Consider the following 25491-nt stretch of genomic DNA (forward strand, 5'->3'; position numbering starts at 1 on the left):
GATTGAATTGTATCTGCGTTTCTTGATCCATTACACTTCCGAAAGTATGGCTTTGCTTCACTTGAAGAATGCACTTGAACTTGACCCTCCATGTATTAATCCCAAGGGATAGCGGCTATTCAATATTCTAGATTGTACTTTTGATCGGCATTAGCTTTACATATATGCACTCAAGGTAACAGGTTGTGTGGTGACCTGATAGAGGAGTTCAAAATTATGAACAATTTGGATCAGGTATATCAGAAAAAGTTATTTTTATTGTTGGCCAATGGGTTACTAAAGGGCAACAATGTAACAGCGCCTCAAAAAGAAAAAACGTGAGTGGTTTAGATTTGTTTTATCTATCTTTTGAATTAGTGGGATTCTCCTTGTTGTTGTAAAGTGGTCGAGTAAAATTACACCAAGCATTGTTTTAGCTTTAATCCCCAAAACAGATTTATCAACCATTAATAAAACAAGCAAACAGCAGCAATAATTTAACACATGTTTACAGCAGTTGTATCGTGTTGTAGAAAGTAATTTGTTTGCAAGTCTTGTGGCAAAACTGTACTGTAATTAAACTTTTTATGCAGTGATACCTTTAATATTTTCTCATCAAATATGGTAGTTTTCAGTCCGAAAGAGTTTCAAAAGCTCAGACAGAGAGGGCAAGATATTCCTGTCCATGTACCAGGGAATATTGGATTGCCTCAGAACCGCGAGTACAGGGAAACTGGGGAAGAATGAGCACAAGTCTGTAATGAACACAGCCGATTGTCTGCCCATTGATTTAAATGGACAACAAATTGGGCAGGATCCCTTCTGGGCATTTACTGCCCTCTGTCCATTCCCATGTATTCATGGTGTCCAGGTGATTAAAACAAAACCTTAGACACAGGAACAGGCAATTTTGCCCAATATACGCTCTAGAAACAATCCACACCAATTTGCTTAGATTTGAAAAGTGCCGACATTAAATTAATGAAGCTTCAAGAATTAATAAATCTCTGTTAAATTTGAAACACCAGCCAACCCTAAACAAATCACACAGCATGTATATAATTGAACTGAGTGGATCTCCTCAAACAAACATTCCCGAGACCAACTGATCAATCCTAACAAAAAAGTGTTTCAAGATTTCTGTGAGGGAAGCGGATTTTAAACTCTTGGGTAACATGACAGAATTAAAGAAGTGTATACCAAGCAAAATTGTAGAGAAGTATGCTTAAATTTTCCTTACAGGCAATGTTTAAATCTGTCCAACCCTGCACTGGACATTCTGTAAATAGTGTGCCCATTGGAAATTTGGGAAACATAATGGCGAAATTTTCGTCTTCACTGTCTGGGCATTAAACTTCCATTGAAATAAATCAGGAAGATCAGGTGGGTTGTGTAAGGGGCGTGCAAACCAGGCAGTAAAAATAATAATCTAACCTGCATCTGCCAACATCCATTCTGGCCACAACTTAATAAGGGTAACATATAGACTTAAGTTTCAATTTGATAGTCAAGAAGTGGAGGCCAGTTCAGGTCAATCACACCTCATCAGATGTACAGAGACGCTTACTAAAAGTAGGAGCAGTAAACCTGGCCTTCAGTTCTCCCCTTAACCTGATTAATCAACCATACCGCTGTTCACGAGATCCCGAGGTGTACAGGATAACCGTCGAAATAAAATCACTCACTGCATCAAAATAATTGTACTTGATGCATTCTGAGACATTTACGAGAAACATGATGAGATGATTCATATTCACAAATGGTTCATTTTACTCCAACTGATTTCATTTTAATCACCCTCATTTTAAGCACCTCAGGGCTGATTCACCGAATATAATGAGAGCAGAAGCCACCAATTTGAAATTCGTGCTGGGGGTTCCCAGGCTTGATTTTCATCTATTAAAATAGTGGATAGAGAATCGAGAGTTGATGGCGTGGTTTTATAATCTGTGCTCCTGGGCAGTGTCAGAACACCAAAGTGGGAATTTTCCTTTAACCAGACCAAAAGTATCCCAGGTTCAAGCACTGGGGTCTGAGCTGAGTTATCTGGTCTCAGTTGGAGCAGCAGTAGAGGGGCTGCAATCAGCCACTTTACAATGGCCGGCCAGGACTCACAGGAAAGGCTCAACCTGAAGACTGGCCAACAGAATGAGACATGGAACAGTAATCTTCACTCACTGACCATAAACCCAGTCAGGGAGTTGAAAGGATTGGAGAATTTTGCTATGGGGAAAGATTGGATACGCTGGGGTTGTTTTCTTTGGAACAGAGGAGGCTGAGGGGAGACCTTATTGAGTTGTATAAGATTATGAGAGGCCTACATAGAGTTGACAGGAATGACCCAATTCCCTTTGCAGACGGGTCAACATCCATGGGGCATAGATTTAAAGTAATTGGTAGGAGGTTTAGAGGGGAGTTCAGTGGAAATGTCTTCACCCAGAAGGTGGTTGGGGTCTGGAACTCACTGCGTGAAAGAGTGGTAGAGGCAGAAACCCTCAACACATTTAAAAAGTGCTTGGATTTGGACTTGACGTGGCATAACCTACAGGGCTACGGACCAAGAGCTGCAGAGTGGGATTAGGCTGGATAGCTCTTTGTCAGCCAGCGCGGACACAATGGGCCAAAATGGCTTCCTTCCATGCTGTACCTTTCTATGATTCTATGATTAGGGTGAGGAAATATTTTTCCAAATTTTCTTTTCCACCTTTAAGAGCGCCTGGTTATTGTGGTTATTAGATTTCATGGCCAGAGTATCTGACTGCTCATTGACAGAGCCCCGAATCTGCCATCTTAAGTATTGAACTGGATATGATGAGGTGGGTTTTCTGTTGTGGAGGACATTTACCGACAGGCGGCCGCATTTAAACCGTCACAACTCACCAGAGCCAGCTATAAGCCCCTCGGCGAGTTCAGTGACAGATACAGAGAATCAGCTCTTGGCAGTTATTGGGACTGGGGAACTTAGAAGGAAGGGATATCAAAATCAACACAAAATTTTTTTACAATTAAATTAAGTAAAAGAGGAAAATCAGGAATGGTGTGGGCCCCGTGAAAACTGATAACTGTGATAATTGTAAATGAAAATAGGTAAATAGCGGTCATGTTGAATAATTGCTTTGTATCAGCATTTACAGTTGAGGATGAGGATAGCATGCCAGACATCATAAGACAGGGTCTGACCAAAATTAACATAAGCAAAATAACAGTAATTTTAAAACATAACGGAACCACAGAGTGACAAATCCCCAGGACGAGATTCTTTCATCTCAGAGTTCTAAAGGAAATAGTTGAGAACATTGAAGATGCCCGAACTATAACCTTCCAAAGTTCTCTCGATTCGGGAACCGTTCCTTTAGATTGGAAAATTGTGCATGGCGCTCTGCTATTTAAGAAAGCTAAGAGAAGGAAACCAAAGACTTATAGACCAGTTAGTCTAACATCTGGTATCAGAAAATTGCTAGAGTCTATAACTAAGGATTGAGTGGCTGAACACTTTGAAAATGTTCAGCTGATCAGAGAGAGCCAACATGGATTTATAAATGTTAGGTCATGCCTGAAGAACATGATTGAATTTTTTGCAGATGATGTGGTTGACAGAGAAATGTCTATGAAGTTTATTTACATGGACTTCCAGAAGGCATTTGATAAATTCCCTCATAAGTGACTGTTAGCTAAACTTGAAGCTCATGGAATTGAAGGCACGTTATTGACCTGGTTAGGAAATTAGCTGAGCAGCGAAAGAACGAGAGTAGGGATAATGGGCAGGTAGTCTAATTGGCAGGATATGACTAGTGGTGTCCCGCAGTGATCTGTGTTGGGGCCTTAACTATTCACCATATTTATTAACAACTTATATGATGGGATAGGATGCCACATATCCAAGTTCGCCAATGACACAAAGATAGGCGGCATTATAAGCAGTGTAGATGGAAGCATACAATTACAGAGCGATATTAATACATTAACTGAATGGGCATAACTGATTAATGGATTTCCACGTAGGCAAATGTGTGGTCATTCACTTCGGAATTAGAAAGCAAAAAACAGAGTACCTTCTAAATGATGAAAAGCTAGAAACAGTGGACGTCCAAGCAGACTTGGGGCCCATGTACCGAGATCATCAACATTTCATGGACAGATGCAGAAAATAATTTGAAAGACTAATGGAATGCTGACATTTATATGTAGATGACCAGAATACAAGGGGGTAGAAGTTATGCACCAGCTAAACAAAGCACTTGTTAGACCACACCTGGAGTACTGTGAACAGTTCTGAGCACCACACCATGGAAAGTATATGGACACTTGGACAACCGCAGTGTAAATTTACCAGAATGGTACCTGGACTCCAAGGGTGAAATTACGAGGTGGGATTTCACAAACTAGGGTTTAATTCCCTGGAACCTAAAAGGTTAAGAAAAGATTTGATCGAGTTTTCAAGATATTGTGGGGAACTGAGAAGATAGAGAGAAGTTATTTCAGCTGGTTTGGGGATTCTAGTACTAGGGGGCAAAATCGAACAATTTGAGCCAGGCCTAACAGGAGTGAAGTTAGGAAATACTTCTACACACAAAGGATGGCTGAACTTTGGATCTCTCTCCCGCTAAAGACAATTGATGCGAGGTCAATAGATAATTTGAAATCTGAGATTGATAGGTATTTGTTAACCAAATATATTATGTGATATTGACCAAAGGCACGTATATTGAGTTACATCACAGATCAGCCATGATATGGCAGAACAGAGTCAAGGGGCTAAATGACCTACTCCTGTTCCTGATCCTATGTTCCTATGGGGAATCGTGGTTTAAATTTAGGGCTGTTATTTTAATTTTATTAAATTAATCATCTGAGCAATGGGGTATTTAATCACATTCTTTAACACATCTCTGAAGTTAGTCTGGGCCACTGCATAAATAATCGTGTTGGTGCAGGAAATCAAACGCTGGAGCATATATCCGCTGTGCTCCATGACGGTAAAAGGATCAGCGTAATCTGTTCGGAAGAAATGAGTATCTGTCATTTGTACGCACATTTCAAAGAGGAAATTTACCATCCAAAGCAGGATAAAACTGCCTGAAATTGCGATCAGTAAGATGATGGATTTCTTTCGGCTGTCCATCTCTGGATCATTGTGACTCTCACCCTTCTTGCTCCATCGGAGTCCCATCCTGACTCTACTGGCCTGTACAATGTGCCTGATGGTCAGAGCGTTGAGAACTGCAATCAACACGAATGGAACTAAAGGGGTTAAAATATTGCACAACCACAAGTAAGCCACCCAAATGAGCATGGTGTAGACGGTAGATTTTGCAACACAGAACCATTGTATGTTATCAATTATTTCACCAGACTCGTTTACAAAGTAAAGTGGAATATTTTGTAAAAAGCTCAACCCACACACAATTATTATAATCACAGCCGCAGCTCTTTCAGTGCAATATTTTACACTCAGCTGCTGGTAGCAAATGGCAATGAATCGATCAAAGGTGAAAGCGACTGTAAACCAGACAGAACAATCAATGGCAGCAAATGCCAAGCTGATATTGATACTGCAGATGAGAGTATAGTTCAGGAATGAATGAGGGAAATTAATATCTGTAATCTCATACAGATTACATCAAAGATCAGGACCAGTAGATCTGCTGCTGCCATGGCCACCAGGTAGAGTGATACATGTGGAGAGACCGCACTTTCCACGGGAGAGAATCACATATGTAAATAAATTCGCTGCAATAAAAGAGGGAAACATAAACGAATCATTGCAGTCATAACAAATTGGCTGACAGGTAATGCCAGTTTATCAAATTGCAGCACATATTTTCAACCCATGGTCTCTCTCCGACTCTGTACTTCTATATCTGTCACTGATTCTGACCATCCCTCTGTTTTTCTGACGATCTGCCTTGCTCCTGCATCTCCCTCTATGTCTCAGTTTGTTTCTGTGTCGCTCGAATCATCTCTCTCTCTCTCTGTCTTTCTTTAGCTGGGATATTTCTATCAGGGTATTTTAGGACAGAATGGCTATGAGGGACGGTTTAATGTACAGTATTAACCAGAAGTGCGCTCTTAACACCCAGGTCTAATCACTAGTCCAGCTTGAACTGCGGATTGGGACGGGTTTAGAAGAAGGCAAAGGGGTATAATTCAAATTACAGAGATGGGAACATTAAAAGGGAGTGTCAGAATAGGGGCCAGAGATTCTGAGATTGTTCGGAGAGTTTCAGAAGGCATCTCAACCTGTTATCCATCTTGGCCAGGGTGCAGTAATCGAGGACTGAGAAAAAACAGGCAACCATGTAAAGAAAGGAAGCCCGAGGTTCAGGCATAAGTTGGCAGACCGCGAGTTGTGGCAATAGGGAGAAACAATAAATCAATGGTGAAAGCACAGTCACCTTCACTGTGTATATTTTAATTGATTCATGGGATGTGGGCATCGCTGGCAAGGCTGGCATTTATTGCCCATCCCTAGTTGTGCTAGACTTGCTAGACCGCTTCAGAGGGCAGTTAGCGAGGGTCTGGCTTCTCGTATAGGCCAGATGGTTCAGGACGACAGGTTCCTTCGCAAAAGGATATTACTGAATGAGTTGGCTCTTTATGATACCTGGTCAATTTTGAATGCTACATTTATTTTTACTTCCAGGTATTATTTAATTAAATTCACATTCTCAATCAGCCATGGTGGGTTTGAACTCACGTTTCTGGGTCATTGGTCCATGTCTCTGGATTCCTAGTCCAGGAGCAAAACCAAATTCGTTTGGAGCAAATGGAAAAATAATCCAGTGAGTTTCCAAACAAGCTGTCAGCTCGTGAGCCCCGCTTTTACACCTGACGATCAGAGTTCAGTTTACCCTCTGTCTCTCTGATTTCCTTTTCCCCTGCCTCTTTCTTTAATCTCTTTTTATATTTCTGATTCTGTCGCTCTCTATTTCTCTCTCTCTCCCTCCCTCCCTGCCAGCTTCTATTCTGACTTTGTGGGTGAAATTGCTCTCGGACTGGAGCGCAAAACTGGCGATCGTGAATTGGCAGCAGATTCATACCGTGCCCGAATTTCTTTTCGTTTTATTTCAATGGGAACAAATTGGGCACGTAGTACAATGATTTCGGAACTGCTATGAGCCCGTCTCGAGCTGCTGCCGAAGACCTTGCACTCGAAGTACTGCGAGACTTTGGTGAAAGTATTTAAAATTGTTTGTGCTGAAACTGCAGAGATAATTGTAGTTTCCCTGGGAATTTCTGTGACGTTATTGCATTAAGGTTTCTGTAGAAGGTGGTGACATTTAACTGATCTCAGTACAAACAAGCCCGTGAAAACAAACAGATCACAGAATCAACAAGAGCAGCGATACAGTTAAACCCCGAGTGACATTGACAACTGATGGTAATGACTTACCAGGAACACCAAACACTGCGAGAATCGGGTAGTAAACCGCTTCAATCTGGGCAAGGATTGGTCGACCCATCTCTTTGAGTCACACAATGCCGGTGCTGGAGGCAATAGCTCAGTTTGACAAGAAGATGAAGCCGCTTCAATCTAAACCTTTATTTAAACCTGAGTGAAATCTAAAGTGAGATAATTAGGTTACACAATGACTGACATTACTTACGGTCTTTTAAACAAACAGATCAGGTAGCTGCTTTTACTCCAATGATTCTTGTCTATTAGGAGGATGGAACTCCTGATCAGTGAAACACTCTGATGAACTTTAACCTATTTGCCCTACATTCCTGTGCGCACTTACTATACAGAGGTATTAACCCATTAACGCACACACAACTGTGAAAGTAAATTTGCCACTTGTTTGTCCTCAAATAACTATTACATTTGGCTGACAGCGCTTGATTTTTACAGATTGATATTTGTTCTCCTTAACGAGCCCACAACTTTCAGGGTTGCTTCAATGTTGTCCTGTTTTCTGGTTCCAGAAGATGTCACACGACGAATCTAATCGACCCATGTCCTCCACTTATATCATTTCACTCCAGCTATCGCATTCCTTGGTGAGAATTGGGGCAGAATATTGGTTTCTGTTGTATCTCTACGATGCTATCTTCCTCTGGAAGATTATTACCTTGTCCATTTAATGATTCCTCCCCTTTAACTATTATTTTGTTTTTTTAATCTGTTCGTAAGGACCTGTACTATTTAGCTGCCAGTCTTCCATCATACATCATATTACAGTTCTAATCTTTTTTCCAGTCTGTTTTTTCTCAGTTTGATTTACTTATACATTTGAAATGTCACATGATTTTTTAACTCATTTTATTTTTTAATTCACTACACATTCTAGGAATTCCAGCTTCTGGTGAGTTACCTTTACTTGTGGGAATATGTCTAGGCTGTAGATTAATATTCCACGGTTTGGCTGTCTCTGCATTGCTTTATTGTAAAGCTTTCTTTCCCATTTTCTTGTATAGTCCCGAACACCTCCATCACCATCCCTGTGTATGTCCTGTCCCACCGGCAGGACAGACCCAGCAGGGGTGGCGGCACAGTGGTATACAGTTGGGAGTGAGTTGGCCCTGGGACTCCACAACATTGACTCCGGACCACATGAAGTCTGATGTTTCAAGGTCAAGCATGGGCCAGGAAATCACTTGCTGATTACGAACTACCGCCCTCCCATAGCTGATGAATCAGTACTCCGCCATGTTAAATACCACTTCGAAGAAGCACTGAGAGTAGCAAGGGCACAGAATGTTCCCGGGTTAGGGCACTTCAATGTCCATCACCAAGAGTGGCTCAGTAGCACCACTACTGACCGAGCTGGCCGAGTCCTGAAGGACACAACTGACAGTCTGGGCCTGCGACAGGTGGTAAGAGAACCAACATGAGGAAATAACTACTTGTCCTCGTCCTCACCAATTTACCTCTCACAGATGCATCTGTCCATGGCAGTATTGATAGCAGTGACCACCGCACAGTCATTGTGGTGACGAAGTCCCATCTTCACACTGAGAACACCCTCCATTGTGTTGTGTGGCACTACCACCGTGCTAAATGTTATAGATTCAGAACATATCTAGCAGCTCAAAACTGGGCATCCATGAAGCGCTGTGGGCCATCAGCAGCAGTAGAAATATATTACAATCTGTAGCCTCATGGCCCAGCATACCCTGAACTCTACCATTACCATCAAGCCAGAGGACCAAACATGATTCATTATAGCAGAGGCCCTGACCATCATTTTCCAATCCTCTCTCGCTTCAGGTGTGTTACCGGACGACTGGAGGACTGCTAATGTGGTAACCTTGTTTAAAAAGGGAGAAAAGCATAGTACGACTTATTGCAGGCCAGTCAGCCTAACCTTGGTGGTGGAAAAATTATTGGAAAGAATTCTGAGGGACAGGATAAATATTCATTTAGAAAGACACGGATTAATCAAGGGTAGTCAGCACGGATTTGTTAAGGGAAGGTCGTGTCTGATAAACTTGATTGAATTTTTTGAGGAGGCAACAAGGAGGGTAGATGATGGTAGTGCGTTTGATGTAGTGTATATTGACTTTAGCAAGGCTTTTGATAAAGCTCCACATGGCAGAATGATCACGAAGTTAAAAGCCAGTGCAACATTTCAAGTTGGATTCAAAACTGGCTCGGAGGCAGGAAGCAGAGAGTAATGGTTGATGGGTGTTTTTGTGATTGGACGGCTGTTTCCAGTGGGAGTCCGCAGGGGCCAGCATTTGGTCCCTTTCTATTAGTGGTACATATCAATGATCTAGACTTGAATTATAGAGGGTATGATTAAGAAGTTTGCAGATGTTACTAAAATCGGCTGTGTGGTTGATATTAAAGAAGGAAGCTATAGAATTCAGGAAGATATCAATAAATTTGACAGGTGGGCAGAACAGTGTCAAACGAAATTCAATCCAGAGAAGTGTGAGGTAACGCATTTGGGGAGGGCTAACAATGAAAGGGAATACACATTAAATGGTAGGATACTGAGCCATGTAGAGGATCAAAGGGACATAGGAGTGCATGTACACAGATCCCTGAAGGTAGCAGACCAGGTAGATAATGTGGTTAAGAAAGCATACGGAATGCTTGTCTTTCTTAGCTGTGGCATAGAGTACAAGAGCAGGGGGTTATGCTACAACTGTGTAAAACACTAGTTAGGCCTCAGCTAGCGTGCTACATGCAGTTCTGGTCACCACATTACAGAAAAGATGTGACTGCACAAGAGAGTGTACAGAGATTTACAAGGATGTTGCCAGGAGTAGAGAATCTTAGCTATGAGGAAAGACGTGATAGGCTGGGTATGTTTTCTTTGGAACAGAGGAGGCTGAGGGGTGTAACATTGAAGATAGGCGCAGGAGTAGACCCTTCGGCCCGTGCTCCACCATTTAATGAGATCGTGACTGATCATCCAAATCCATTTGCCTGTCCCTGCTATCTCCCCATATCCCTTGATCCCTTTAGCCTTAAGAAATATATCCACTCCTTCTTGAATATATTTAATGAATAGCCCTCAACTGCACTGTATGGCAGAGAATTCCACAGGCTCACCACTCTCTGGTGAAGAAATTTCTCCTCATCTCAGTTCTAAATGGCTTACCGTTTATCCTTAGGCTGTGACCCCTGGCTCTTTGCTCCCCGGGAACATCGTTCCTGCATCTAGTCTGTCTAGTCCTGTTAGAGTTGTATAAATTTCAATGAGATCCCCTCTCATTCTTCTAAACTCTAGCGAATATAAGCCTAATCGACCCAATCTCTCCTCGTTCGTCATTCCTGCCATCCCAAGTATCAGTCTGGTGAATCTTCGCTGCACTCTCTCCATGGCAAGAACATCCTTCCTCAGAAAAGGCATCCAAAACTGCACACAATACTCAAGGTGTGGTCGCAGCAAGGCCCTATACAACTGCAGCAAGACGTCCTTGCTCCTGTACTCAAATCCTCTCGCTATGAAGGCCAACATACCATTTGCCTTCTTAACCGCCTGCTGCACCAGCATGCTTACCTTCAGTGACTGGTGCACAAGGACACCCAGGTCTCGTTGCACTTCCCAATATTCCAATCTATTACCGTTCAGATAAAACGCTGTCTTCCTGTATTTGCTACCAAAGTGGGTAACCTTGCATTTATCCACATTATACTGAATTTGCCATGCATCTGCCAATTCACCCACACTGTCCAAATCGTACAGGAGTTTCTCTGCATCCTCCTCACAACACACACATCCACCCGGCTTTGTGTCCTCTGCAAACTTGGAGATATTACATCTAGTTCCGTCGTCTAGATAATTATTTATATTGTGAATAGCTGGGGTCCTAGCACCAATCCCTAAGGTACCCCACTACTCACTGCCTGCCACTCGGAAAAAAGACCCATTTATTCCAACTGTTTGCTTCCTGTCTGCCAACCAGTTCTCTTTCCAAGACAGTACCTTACCCCCAATCCCACGTGCTTTAACTTTACATGCTAATCTCTTATGCGGGACCTTATTGAACGCCTTCTGAAAGACCAAATACAGCACATCCACTATTCTACAAGTTACATCCTCAAAAAATTCCAGTAGTTTATTCAAGCATGATTTACCTTTTCTAAATCCATGTTGACTTTGTCCTATCCTGTCACTCTTTTCCAAGTGCTCTGCTATTACATCTTTTATAATGGACACTAGCATTTTCCCCACTACCGATGACAGGCTTACCAGCCTATTATTCCCCGTTTTCTCTCTACCAACCTTTTTAAATAGTGGGGTTATATTAGGTACCCTCCAATCAATGGGAACCATTCCAGTGTCTATACCATTTTGGAAAATGACCAGCAATGCATCTACTATTTCTATGGCCACTTTCTTAATAACCTAAGATGTAGATTATCAGACCCTGGAGAATTATCAACCTTCAATCCCGTCAATTTGCCTAACACCATTTCCCTACAAATACTGATTTCATTCAATACCTCTCTCTCATTGGACCCTCTGTTCTCCGTCATCTCTGGGTGGTTATTTGTGTCCTCCTTTGTGAAGACAAAATCAAAGTATGTATTTAATTGTTTTGCCATTTCTTTGTTTCCCATTATAATTTCCCCTGATTTTGACTGCAAGGGACCTACGCTTGACTACAGTATATGTTTTCTCTTCACATATCTATAGAAGCTTTTACAGTCTGTTTTTATGTTCCCTGAAAGCTTACTCTCATACTCTATTGCCCCCCTCTTAATTAATCCCTTTGTTCTCCTTTGCTGAATCCTAAACTGCTCCCAATCCTCAGGTTTGCTGCTTTTTCTGGCCAAATTATTTGTCCTCTCCTTGAATCTTATGCTATCCTTAATTTCCCATGTCAGCCACCGATGTGTCTCCTTTTTATTTTTTTTTTATGCCAAAGAGGGATGAACAAATTCTGTAGTTCATCCATGCGATCTTTAAATGTTTGCCATTCCCTATCCACCGTCAGCCCTTTAAGTAAGTTATCCAATCTATCCTAGCCAGCTCGTGCCTTATACCATCGTAGTTTACTTTATTTAAATTCACAACCCTAGTCTCTGAGTCAACTACTTCACTTTGCATTTTATTGCAGAATTCTAACATATTATGATCGTTCCTCACCAGTGGGCCTCGCACAACAAGATTGCTAATTAATCCTTTCACATTATATAATACCCTGTCTAAGATGGCCTGATCTCCAGTTGGTTCCTCTACATATTGGTCCAGGAAACCATCCCATATACCCTCTAGGGATTCCTCCTCCACAGTATTGTTACTAATTTGGTTAGCCCAATCTATGTGTGGATTAAAGTCACCCATGATGACTGCTGTGCTCTTATTGTGCGCATCTCTACTTTCCCTTTTAACGTCATCCCCAACCTCAGAATTACTTTTTGTGGGTCTGTATTAAACTCCCACTAACGTTTTCTGCCCCTTGGTATTTCTCAGCTCTATCCATACAGATTCCACATCATCAGAGCTAATATCCTTCCTTACTATTGTGTTAATATCCTCTTTAATCAGCAATGCTACCCCACCTCCTTTTCCTTTTTGCCTGTCCTTCCTGAATATTGAATGTTCCTGGATGTTGAATTCCCAGTCTTGGTCATCCTGGAGCCATGTCTCCGTAATCCCAATGATATCGTATTTGTTTACATCTATTTGCACAGCTAATTCATCCACTTTATTACAAATGCTACTCACATTATGACACAGAATCTTCAGGCTTCATTTTTAACACACTTTGTCCTTTTAGAATTCTTATTTACTGTGGCCCTGTTTGATTTACACCTTTGATTTCTCTGCCTTCCACTTTTGCTTTTCTCATTCCAGTATTTTGTTCTATCCTTGCTTCCCTTTCCTCTGTCTCCTTGCACAGGTTCTCAACCCCCTGCCATTTTAGTTTAAACCCTCGCCAACAGCACTAGCAGACACTCCCCCGAGGACATCGGTTCCAGTCCTGCCCAGGTGCAAACGTTCCAGTTTGTATTGGTCCCACCTCCCCCAGAACCGGTTCCAATGTCCCAGGAAATTGAATCCCCCCCCGTTGCATCATTCCTCTAGCCACGTATTCACCTGAAATATCTTCTATTTCTACTCTGACTAGCACGTGGCACTTGGAGCAACCCTGAGATTGCTACCTTTGAGGTCCTATATTTTAATTTACATCCTAACTTCCTATATTTAGCTTTTAGGACCTTATCCCGTTTTTTACCTATACCGTTGGTACCTATATGCACCACGACAACTGGCCGTTCACCTCCCCCTCCAGAATGCCCTGCAGCCACTCTCAGACATCCTTGACCCTTGCACCAGGGAGACAACATAACATCCTGGAGTCTCATTTGCGGCCACAGAAACGCCTATCTTTTCCCCTTACAATATAATACCCTATGCCGATTGTTCTCCCGCTCTTTTTCCTCCAGTCCTGTGCAACAGGATCACCCATGGTGCCAGGAAGTTGGCTGCTGCTGCCTTCACCCAATAAGCCATCTCACTCAACAATAGTTGCATATCTGTTTGAAAGGGGGATGGCCACAGGGGACCCCTGCACTACCTGCCTGCGCCTACTAATCTGCCTGTTGGTCACACATTCCCTTCTTGCCTGTGCAGCCTTTACCTGCAGTTTGACCAACTCCCTAAACATGCTATCCATGATGACCTCAGCATCGCAAATGCTCCAGTATGTATCCATTCGCAGCTCCAGCGCCACAATGTATTTTGTCAGTAGCTGCAGCTTGATACACTTCCCGCACAAATGGTCATCAGGGACACAGGAATTGTCCCTGATTTCCCACATAGTGCAGGAGGAGCATGCCACGAGACCGAGCTGTGCTGCAATGACTTATCCTTTATTTAATTGAAATTAAATTAAATCAAATCAATACCACTAATTACACTACAATTAAAGGATATGCTCAAGGGCAATTGTTTACTACCACTCCCCGCTATACAACAGAGACACTCGAAACTTTAAACCACAAAAATTAAGTTTGGAAAAAAGCGATAAAGTGAGAAATACTCACCAGCTAATCACTTACCTGCTTTCTGGTAATGTCGCACTTTGATTGCATTTTACCTCTCGCTGCTGCTGACGGTGTGTCTGTGCCACTCTCGCTCCCTGCTCTTTAACTCCTTGATGTCCGTGCTCAGTCTCCATCCAGGTCCGCTCTCGCTTCTGCTGCTGGGAGACCTTATTGAGGTGTATAAAATTATGAGCGGCCTAGAAAAAGTGGAAAGAATGGATCTATTTCCCTTAGTAGAGGGGTCAATACCAGGGGCGCAGATTTACTGTAATTGTTGGAAGGTGTAGACGAGATTTGAGGGGAGATTTCTTCACCCAGACAGTTGTGGGGGTCTGCAACTCATTGCCTGAATGGGTGGTAGAGGCATATAACCTAACCGCATTTAAAAGTCCTTGGATTTGCACTTGGGATGCTGGAACCTGCAGGGCTACGGACCAAGAGCTGGGAAGTGGGGTCATAAGAGCATACGAACATAAGAAGTAGGAGTAGGAGTAGGCTACACGGCTCCTCGGGCCTGCTCCACCATTCAATCGTATCATACTGATCCGAACCTAGACTCACGTCCACTTCCCTGCATGCTCCCCGTAACCCCTAATTCCCTTATCAGCTAGGAAACTGTCTATCTCCGTTTTAAATTTATTTAATGTCGCAGCTTCCACAGCTCTCTGAGGTAGCAAATTCCATAGATTTACTACCCTCTGATTGAAGAAGTTTCTCATCATCTCAGTTTTGAAGGGGCAGCCACTTATTCTAAGATTATGCCCCCTAGTTCTAGTCTCACACATCAGTGGAAACATCCTCCCCGCATCCACCCGATCAAGCTCCCTCACAATCTTATATGTTTCGATAAGATCTCCTCTCATTCTTCTGAATTCCAATGAGTAGAGGCCCAACCTACTCAACCTTTCCTCATAAGTCAACCCCCTCATCTCCGGAATCAACCGAGTGAACCTTCTCTGAACTGCCTCTAGTGAAAGTATATCTTTTCTTAAGTATGGAAACCAAAACTGAACGCAGTATTCCAGGTGTGGCCTCACAGTACCCTGTATAACTGAAGCAAGACTTCCCTGCTTTTATACTCCATCCCGCTTGCAATAAATGCCAAGATTCCATTGGCCTTCCTGATCACCTGCTGTACCTGCACACTAACCTTCTGTGTTTCATGCACCAGGACCCCCAGATCCCTTTATACTTTACCACTTTGCAGTTTCTCTCCATTTAGATAATAACTTTCTCTTTGATTTTTCCTGCCAAAGTGCATAACCTCATACTTTCCAACATTATATTCCATCTGCCGAATTTCTGCCCACTCACTTAGCCTGTCTATGTCCTTTTGCAGGTTTTTTATGTCCTCCTCATTCATGGCTTTCCCTCCCATCTTTGTGTCATCGGCAAACTTGGATATGTTGCACTTGGTCCCCTCCTCCAAATCGTTAATACAGATTGCAAAGAGTTGGGATCCCAGCACTGACCCCTGCGGAACACCACAAGTTACTGATTCACAACCCGATAACGAACCATTTATCACAACTCTCTGTTTTCTGTTAGATAGCCAATCTTCCACCCATGCCAGTATATTACCCCCAATCCCGTGATTTTTTATCTTGTGCAGTAATCTGTTGTGTGGCACATTGTCAAATGCCATTTGGAAGTCCTAATACACCACATCCACTGGTTCCCCTTTTTCCACCCTGTTTGTTATGTCCTCAAAGAATTCGAGCAAATTTGTCAAACATGACTTCCCCTTCATAAAACCATGCTGACTCTGTCTGATTAATTTATGCTTATCCAAATGTCCTGTTACTGCTTCCTTAATAATGGACTCCAACATTTTACCAACCACAGATGTTAGGCTAACTGGTCTATAGTTTCCAGCCTTTTGTCTACCTCCCTTTTTAAGTAAGGGCGTTACATTAGCAGTTTTCCAATCTGCTCGGACCTTTTCCTGAATCCAGGGAGTTTTGAAAAATTACCACCAATGCATCCGCAATCCCTACCGCTACTTCTCTCAAGACCCTAGGATGTTAGCCATCAGGTCATGGGGATTTATCCAGCTTAAGTCCCATTATCTTACCGAGTACCTTCTCCTTAGTGAATTTAATCGTGTTTAGCTGCTCCCCCCCTATAGCCCCCTCTTTGTCCAGTGTTGTGATATTTTTAGTGTCCTCTACTGTAAAGACTGATACAAAATATTTGTTCAGCGTTTTTGCCATCTCCATGATCCCCACTGCTAATTTCCCGGTCTCGTCCTCTAAGGGACCAACATTCACTTCAGCTACCCCTTTTCTTTTTATATAACTACAGAAACTCTTGCTATCTGTTTTTATATTTTATGCTAGTTTACTTTCATAATCTATCTTCCCTTTCTTAATTAATCTTTTTGTTATTCTTTGCTGGCTTTTAAATGCTTCCCAATCTTCTATCCTCCCACTAGATTTGGCTACTTTATATGCCCTTGTTTTCAGTCGGATACTATCCTTTATTACTTTACTTAGCCAAGGATGGCTGTCTTTTCTTTTACACCCCTTTTTCCTCAGTGGAATATATTTTTCTTGAAAGTTGTGAAATATCTCCTTGAATGTACACCACTGCTCATGTTCCGTCAGCCACCTTAAACTATTTTCCCAGTCTACTTTAGTCAGCTCTGTTCTCATACCTTCATAGTCTCCTTTATTTTAGCTTAGTACGCTGGTTTGAGATCTAACTCTCTCACCCTCTAACTGGATTCGGAATTCAACCATGTTATGGTCACTCATTCCAAGGGGATCCTTTACTAGGACATTTTTTATTAATCCTGTCTCATTACACAGAACCAGATCTAAGAATGCCTGCCCCCTAGTTGGTTCAGTAACATACTGCTCAAGGAACCCATCCGTAATGCACTCTATGAACACTTCCTCAAGGCTGCCCTGCCCAATTTGATTTGTCCAGTCAATATGAAACATAAAATCTCCCATGATTATAGCTGTTCCCTTCTTACAGGCTGGACAGCTTTTTGTTGGCCGGAATGGACACGATGGGCCGAAATGGCCTCCTTACATGCAGTAACTTTCTATGATTATATGAATTTAGATGAGCATGCCAGGAGCAGCACCAGGGTTACCTAAAATGAGGTGCCGACCTCGGGAAGCTGCAACACAAGACCACAAGCATGCTAAAAAGTGGAATTAGCATGCTATAGAGAAGGCTAAGTGAGCCCTCAATTTACGAATGAGATCATAGCTCTGCATTCCTGCCACATCCAGTCATGAACGGTGGAGGACAATTAAACACCTAATGGGGGAGGAGGCTCCATGAATATCCCCTTCCTCAATGATATTGGAGCCCTGGACGTTAGTGCAAAAGACAAGGCTGAAGCATTTGCAAACAACTTCGGCCAGATAGCCAAGTGGATGAGCAATATCGGCTACTCCTGAAGTCCCCACATCACAGAAGCCAGCCTTCAGCCAATTCGATTCAATACACATGATATCAAAAAATGGCTGAGCGCATTGGATGCAGCAAAACTATTGGCCCAGACAACATCCCGGCTATCGTGCTGAAGACATGTTCCCCAGAGCTAGCTGAGTCTCTAGCCAAGCTGTTACAGTACAGCTACAACACTGGCATCTGTCCGACAATGTTGAAAACTGCCCTGGTATGTCCTGTCCACAAAAATCAGTGCCAAACCAATCCAGCCAATTACCGTCCCATCAGTCTACACTCAATCAGTTTAGGTTCTGCAAAGACCACTAGACTCCCGACCTCATAACAGCCTTGGTCCAAATATGGACATAGGAGCTGAATTCCAATGGTGAGGTGAGAGTGACTGCCTTTGACATCAAGGCAGCATTTCACCGAATGTGGCATCAAGGAGCCCTAATAAAACTGAAGACGTTGGGAATCAGGGAGAAAACTCTCTACTGGCGGGAGTCATACCTAGCACAAAGGAAGATGGTTGTGGTGGTTGAATATCAATCATCACAGCCTCAGCACATCGATGCAGGAGATCCTCCAGGCAGTGTCCTAGGCCCAACCATCTTCAGCTGCTTCATCAATGACCTACCATCTAATATTTTGTCAGAAATGGGGATGATCACTGATGACCATTCACAACTCCTCTGGAAATGAAGCATTCCATGCCCGCATGCAACAAGACCTGGACAACGTTCAGGCTTGGGCTGATACGTGGCAGGTAACATTCACGCCACAGAGGTGCCAGGCAATGACTATCTCCAACAAGCGAGTGTCTGACCACAGTCCATTGATGTTCAATGGCATTACGATCGCCGAATCCCTCTCCATCAACATCCTGTGGGTTGCCATTGACCAGAAACGTAACTGGACCGGCCACATAAGTACTGTGGCAACAAGAGCAGGTCAGAGGCTAGGTATTCTGTGGCGAGTGTCTGAACTCATGACTCCCCAAAGCATTTCCTCCATCTACAAGGCACAAGTAAGATGTGTGATGGAATACTCTCCACTTGCCTGGAAGAGTCCAGCTCCAACAACACTCAAGCAGCTCGACACAATCCAAGACAAAGCAGCCCCCTTGATTGGTCCCCCATCCATCACATTAATCATTCAATCCCTCCACCACCGGTGTACTGTGGCTGCAGTGTGTACCATCTACAAGATGCACTGCAGCAACTTGCCAAGACTTTTCAGCAGCACCTCCCAAACCTGCGACCTCTTCCACCCACAAGGGCAAGGGCAGCAGGCAGAGGGGATGACCACCACCTCCAAGTTCCCCTCCAAGTCACACACCATCCTGACTTAGAGGTATATCACCGATTCTTCATCGTCGCTGGGTCAAAATCCTTGAACTCCCCACCTAACAGCAGTGTGGCAGTGCCTTCACCACACGGACTGCAGCGGTTCATGAAGGCGGCTCACCATCACCTTCTCAAGAGCAATTACTGATGTGCAATTAATGCTTGTCTTGCCAGCGACGCCCAAATCCTGTAAACGAATAAAAAAATGTTCACTTTTACTAATTGAATCTACCTTTGCCCAGTTCTTTACCTTTATATTTGACTGTTCTCTCTTTTTTTCAGTATTAACATGGAATTTAAATATATTTTGCAATACTACAGGCACAGCATGAGATAATTTTACAATATTATTTCTAGTAATCCTTGAACCATGATATTTACTCCGCCGTCACTACTGTTCTCTTTGCCTCTTTTATCTCTTCTCATTCACCTGTCCTTTTCTTTCCCTTCACCTCTCTCTCCCCTCTACCAGCATTTATTTCTCCTTCAATTCTATGTCTCTGTATCCCTCTTCCCTATTATTCCTCTCTTTCTAGAGTTACAAAGAATAAAAGACTAGCATTTATAAAGCGCCATTCATGACCAGAAGACGTCCCAAAAAGCTTTACAGGCAATGAAGTACTTTTGAAGTGTAGTCACTGTTGTAATGTAGGGAAAACAGCAGCCAATTTGCGCACAGCAAGTTCCAACAAACAGCAATATTGACCAGAGAATCTGCTTGTAGTGATGTTGCTGGTAATAGCGGCATGGTAGGGCAGCTCAGTCCCACAGATTGCACATCCAGTGCCATGTGGGAAACCCAGGAAGCTTCCCGTGTCCTTGACAACCACGTGTGCAGGAGGTGCCATCAGATGGAGGATCCTGAGCTCCGGGTTTCAGAGCATGATCAGCAGCTGGCGTCAATGCGGTGCATCCGCGAGGCTGAGAGCTACGTGTATAGCACATTTCAGGTGGTTGTCATTCCACAGCTAAGGAGTGTGCAGGCAGAGAGGGAATGGGTGACCGCCAGACAGGAAAGGAGGACCAGGACAGGTAGTGCAGGAATCCCGTGAGTTCTTCCTGCACTCCAAACAGTATACTGTTCAAATACTGGGGAGGGCGATTGCTCCTCTGGGTAGTATAGCCAGAGCCAAGTCCACAGCACCTGTGGCTCAGCTGTACAGGTGGTGAGGAAGAAGAGTGGGAGAGCAATAGTGGCAGGGGATTCGATAGTTAGTGGAGTAGACTGGCGTTTCTGCGGCCACAGACGTGACTCCAGGATGGTACATTGCCTCCATGGTGCCAAGGTTAAGGATGCCGCTGAGCGACTGCAGAACATTCTGAGGGGGGAGGGTGAACTGCAAGAGGTCGTAGTCCATATTGGTGCCAATGATATGGGTAGAACGAAGGATGAGATCCTGCAGGTAGTAATTTTTGGCTTAGGCTGATAAGTGGCAGGCAACATTCGCACCACAGAAGTGCCAGGCAATGACTATCTCCAACAAACGAGAATCTAACCACCTACCCTTGACATTCAACTGCATTACCATCGCTGATAATCCCACCTAAACATCCTGGGGCACAACGCTGACCAGAAACTTAACTGGACCAGCCACATAAATACAGTGGCAACAAGAGCAGGTCAGAGGTTAGTTATTCTGTGGCGAGTGACTCACCTCCTGACCGCACAAAGCATTTCCACCATCTACAAGGCACAAGTAAGGAGTGTGATGGAATACACACTGTCATAAATCGCAACTTCTACAAGAAGTAACTCAGGAAGTGCTACTGAATGGTCAGCTGAGGGCGCCGTCCGAGGAGTATAAATAGTCGGGCGTGGGCCCACCTTGACCAGAGACAATCTGGAAACAGGAAGCCAGTAACTATTAACTAGACCTCCATGTTTTGTTACAAGTCGATTAAAGTCTTGCTTTATGTACAAACAAGTGCGTAGTGAGTCTTTATTACATCACTCACCACTTGCCTGGTTGAGTGCAGCTGCAACAACATTCAAGAAGCTGGACACCATCCAGGACAAAGCAGCCCGTTTGATTGACACGCTATCCACCACCTTAAATATTCCCTCCCTCCACCACCAGCATACTGTGGCTGCAGTGTGTACCATCTACAAGATGCATTGCAGCAACTCGCCAAGGCTTCTTCGGCAGCACCTCCCAAACCCTCGACCTCTTCCACCTAGAAGGACAAGGACAGCAGGCACATGGGAACACCACCACCTCCACGGTCTCCTGCAAGTCACACACCATCCTGACTTAGAATGATATCTTCGATCATTCATCATCGCTGAGTCCAAATCGTGGAACTCCCTACCTAACAACACAGTGGGAGTAACTTCACCATATGGACAGCAGCAGTTCAAGAAGGCAGCTCACCACCACCTTCTCAAGGGCAGCTAGGGATGCGCAATAAATGCTGGCCTTACCAGCGATGCCCAGATCCCATAAGATTATTTTAATAATCTCCAGATTACTCCTGGTGCCACGTGCATCTGAGTATAGAAATAGAAGGATACTGCAGAAAAATGTGAGGCTGGAGAGATGGTGCAGTAGGGAGGGCTTCAGATTCCTGGGGCTTTGGGACCGGTTCTGGGGGAGGTGGGACCTTTACAGTCCAGATGTGTTGCACCTCAACAGGGCCGGAACCAACATCCTTGCGGGCAGATTTGCTAGTGATGATGGGGAAGGCTTAAACTAATTTGGTAGTGGTTGGGCACCAAGATGTAACATTAGAAAGTGGAAATAAAGTGCTCAAAGGATTGGGAGAGGCAGAGAGCATTGAAGTAAGAAATAGTAAGGTATTAGGTGGGATCCAACTAAGAGAGAATACAGGATGGTCTAAGATGGGTTAACTGTGTATGTATGTGAATGCACAAAGCATAGTAAACAAGATGCGTGAGCTGCAGGAACAAATAGCCACATGGGAATATGATGTTGCTGTAATAACTGAGACCTGGCACCAAGAGGGCAGGATTGGGTTTTAAATATTCCTGCTTATAAGATGTTTAGTAAAGATAGGGAAGGAAAAATTGGAGGTGGTGTGGCAGTATTGATCAAGGAGAATGTTAAAGTGCGTGAGAGGGAGGATGTCCTGGAGGGGTCAGGGAAAGAATTCATAAAAATCGCAGAGTTGCCATTACACTACTAGGTGTATTCTGTAGATCAACAAATATTGGGAAAGATATGGAGGAGCAAATTTGCAGAGCAATTACAGAGATGTTCAAAAAGTATAGAGTAGTAATAATGGGGGACTTCAACTATCCTAATATAGACTGGGATTGTAATCATCTAAAGGGCAGAGAAGGGAAAGAATTTCTGAAATAACAACAGAAAATGTTGGAAACACTCAGCAGGTCAGGCAGCATCCACGGAGATAGAAACAGAGTTAACGTTTCAGGTCTGTGACCTTTCGTCACAATTCCTGATGTGTGTTCACGGGAACATTCTTGATCAGTATGTTTCCGGACCAATGAGGGAGTAGGCATTGCTGGATCTGGTTCTGGTGAATGAGATAGGTCAATTGGAGCAAATGTCAGTAGGTGGACATTTAGGGAACAGTGATCAAAATATCATACGGTTTAGATTAGCTATCGAAAATGACAGGCAGCAATCTAGAGTAAAAATGTTTAATTGGGGGAAAGCCAATTTCAGTGGTATGAAAATGGATCTGGCCCCGGTTAAACTGGAATCAAAGATTGGCAGACAAAACAGCTGTGGATCAATGGGTTACCAATTAAGCGGAAATAATTCGCGTACAGTCGAGGTATATTCCCATGAAGAAGAAAGGTAGGGTAACTAAAATCAGAGCTACCTGAATGAAGAAACAGATAGAGAATATGATGAAGCAGAAAAAGAGCATGTATGACAGATGTCAGGTTGCAAATACCTCTGAGAACCAGGCGATATATAGAAAGGTCAGAGGAGAAGTGAAAAAGAAAATAAGATGGGCAAAGAGAGGATATGAGAATAGAATGGCAGCCAACATAAAAGATAATCAAAAGGTCTTCTATAGGCATATAAATACTAAAAGGGTAGTAAGACATGGGGGGTGGGACCGATTTGGGACCAAAAATGAGACCTATGCATAGAGGCAGAGGGTGTAGCTAAGGTACTAAATGAGTACTTTACATCTGTCTTCTCCAAGGAAGAGGATGCTGCCATAGACATTGTAAAGGAAAAGGTAGTAAAGACACTTGATAGGATAAAAATTGATAAAGAGGTATCAGAAAGGCTGTCTGTACTTAAAGTAGATAAATCACCAGGAGCAGACGGGATGCATCCTAGAATGCTGAAGGAATTAAGGGTGGAAATCGCAGAGGTACTGGTCATAATATTCCAATCCTCCAAAGATACGGGGTGGTGCCAGAGCACTGGCGAATTGCAAAAGTTACACCATTGTTCAAAAGAGGGTGTACAGAAAAACCCAACAATTACAGGCCAGTCAGCTTAACCTCGGTAGTGGGGAAGCTTTTAGAAACAGTAATCAGGGACAAAATCAATTCATTTGGGTTGGGGTGGATTAATTAAGGAAAGCCAGCACGGAATAGTTAAAGGCAAAAATAAAAACAGGAAGTGCTGGAAACACTCAACAAGTCAGGCTGCATCTATGTAGAGAGAAACAGAGTTAACGTTTCAGGTTGATGACCCTTCGTCAGAACTGGCAAATCGTGTTTAACCAACTTGATCGAGCTTTATGCTAAGGTAACAGAGAGGGTTGATAAGGGTAATCTGGTTGCCCTAGTGTAAATGGATTTCCAAAAGGCGTTCAACAAAATGCCACCTAATAGGCTTGCCAGCAAAATTGAACCCCATGGAATAAAAGGAACATTGGCAGCATGGATACGAATTTGCCTAAGTGACAGGAAACAGAGAGTAGTGGTGAACGGTTGTTTATCGGACTGGTGGAAGTGCTGTTCCCCAGGGGTCGGCTCTAGGACCACTGCTTTTCTTGATATATATTAATGACTTGGACGTAGGTGTACAGGGCACAATTTCAAAATTTGCATTTGATACAAAACTTGGAAGTGCAGTGAACAGTGAGGAGGAGACTTCAGGAAGACATAAACAGGGTGTAGGAGTGGGTGGACACGTGGCAGATGAAATTTAACGCAGGAAAGTGTGAATTGATGCATTTTGTTTGAACGAATAAGGAGAGGACATATAAACTAAATGGTACAATCCTAAAGGGGGTTTACGAATAGAGAGACCTGCGGGTATATGTGCATAAATCGTTGAAGGTGGCAGGGCAGGTTGAGAAAGCAGTTTAAAAGGATTACGGGATCCTGGGCTTCATAAATAGAGTACAAAATTGTGGAAATTATGATGAACCTGTATAAAACATTGGTTCGGCCCCAACTGGAGCACTGTATCCAATTCTGGGCATCACACTTTATGAAGGATGTGAAGTCCTAAGAGAGGGTGCAGAAAAAAGTTGCAAGAATGATTCCTGGAATGAGGGACTTCAGTTACTTAGATAGACAGGGGAAGCTGGCGTTGCTCTTCCTGGAGCAGAGAAGATTAAGAGGAGATTTGATAGAAGTATTCAAAATCATGAGGGATCTGGAAAGGGTAGATAGAGAGAAACTTTTCCCATTGGAAAAACGGTCGGGAACCAGAGGAAACAGATTTAAATTGTTTGGCAAAAGAACAAGAGACCATGGAAGAAAGGGGTTTTATCTCACAGCGAGTGGTAAATATCTGGAATGCCCTGCCTGAAAGGGTGGTGGAGACAGACTCAATCTTACCTTTCAAAAGCGAGTTGGATAATTTTCTGAAGGAAAAACATTTGGGCTACAGAGAAAGGGAGGGGGAATGGGATTAACTGAGAGTCAGCACGGGCTCGACGACCAAATTGCCTTCTTCCATGCGGTAACCAGTCTATCATTCTAGACTGTAATATCGAGCGCTGTATATAACGAGCGGCCGATCCGACACCACCCATTTTGCGCCACCACCCGAGATGAATTTCTAGGTTTAGAGTAGAGCGCCAGAGGCCCAGTTCCACATCTTCTCATTACATGGAGAGACCAGCACCTCACAGCACATACAAGGAGTTGTGGGTTGGACTTGCTATTTTAACACTAGCCACATTCCCGAGGGGGCACTCACTGTAAACAGTCAGGAGACAAGACAGAATAGATCACCACCATTAACAGGTGACTGCATATGTTCCAAGCATGATATTGTAACAGCTAATTAACAATTGTAACATCAGACAACGTCATCATTTAAGCATCTGTCGCTTCATACAAAGCTGCTGATTCATCACTGACCTCCAATCGCTGTTTACTTCCAGATGCCAGGTTACATT

The 25491-nt window shown here is 43.4% G+C and overlaps 2 protein-coding genes across 2 annotated transcripts in view; one reads left to right on the forward strand and one right to left on the reverse strand.

The window, feature by feature from the left end:
• Positions 1 to 4740: 4740 nt before the first annotated feature.
• LOC147095612 (uncharacterized) lies at positions 4741 to 7442 on the reverse strand. Its single transcript, XM_085973670.1, has 2 exons — positions 7373 to 7442; positions 4741 to 5478 (listed from the first exon to the last, which is right to left on the reverse strand). Exons 1-2 carry the CDS (start codon positions 7440 to 7442, stop codon positions 4802 to 4804), a joined length of 747 nt encoding a protein of 248 aa, XP_085829796.1. The 3' UTR covers positions 4741 to 4801.
• Positions 7443 to 19931: 12489 nt separating this feature from the next.
• Positions 19932 to 25491, forward strand: part of LOC147095613 (zinc-alpha-2-glycoprotein-like) — a 49946-nt gene continuing 44386 nt past the window's right edge. Inside the window, exon 1 of the mRNA XM_085973671.1 lies at positions 19932 to 20160. Within this exon, the coding sequence (XP_085829797.1) occupies positions 19932 to 20160 (229 nt within the window). The remainder of the gene's footprint in view (positions 20161 to 25491) is intronic.

The sequence above is a fragment of the Somniosus microcephalus genome, unplaced genomic scaffold (assembly GCF_052327205.1).
Source record: "Somniosus microcephalus isolate GS21.2 unplaced genomic scaffold, FLI_Smic_1.0 unresolved_chr1, whole genome shotgun sequence".
Taxonomy (NCBI): domain Eukaryota; kingdom Metazoa; phylum Chordata; class Chondrichthyes; order Squaliformes; family Somniosidae; genus Somniosus; species Somniosus microcephalus.

Excerpts from the sequence above, each read along its gene's own strand:
- LOC147095612 (XM_085973670.1), bottom strand. The coding sequence starts at position 7,442 with ATGGGTCGACCAATCCTTGCCCAGATTGAAGCGGTTTACTACCCGATT. Across the intron at positions 5,479-7,372 it reads CGCAGTGTTTGGTGTTCCTG|TCGCTTTCACCTTTGATCGA; the intron begins GTAAGTCATTAC and ends TCTGGTTTACAG.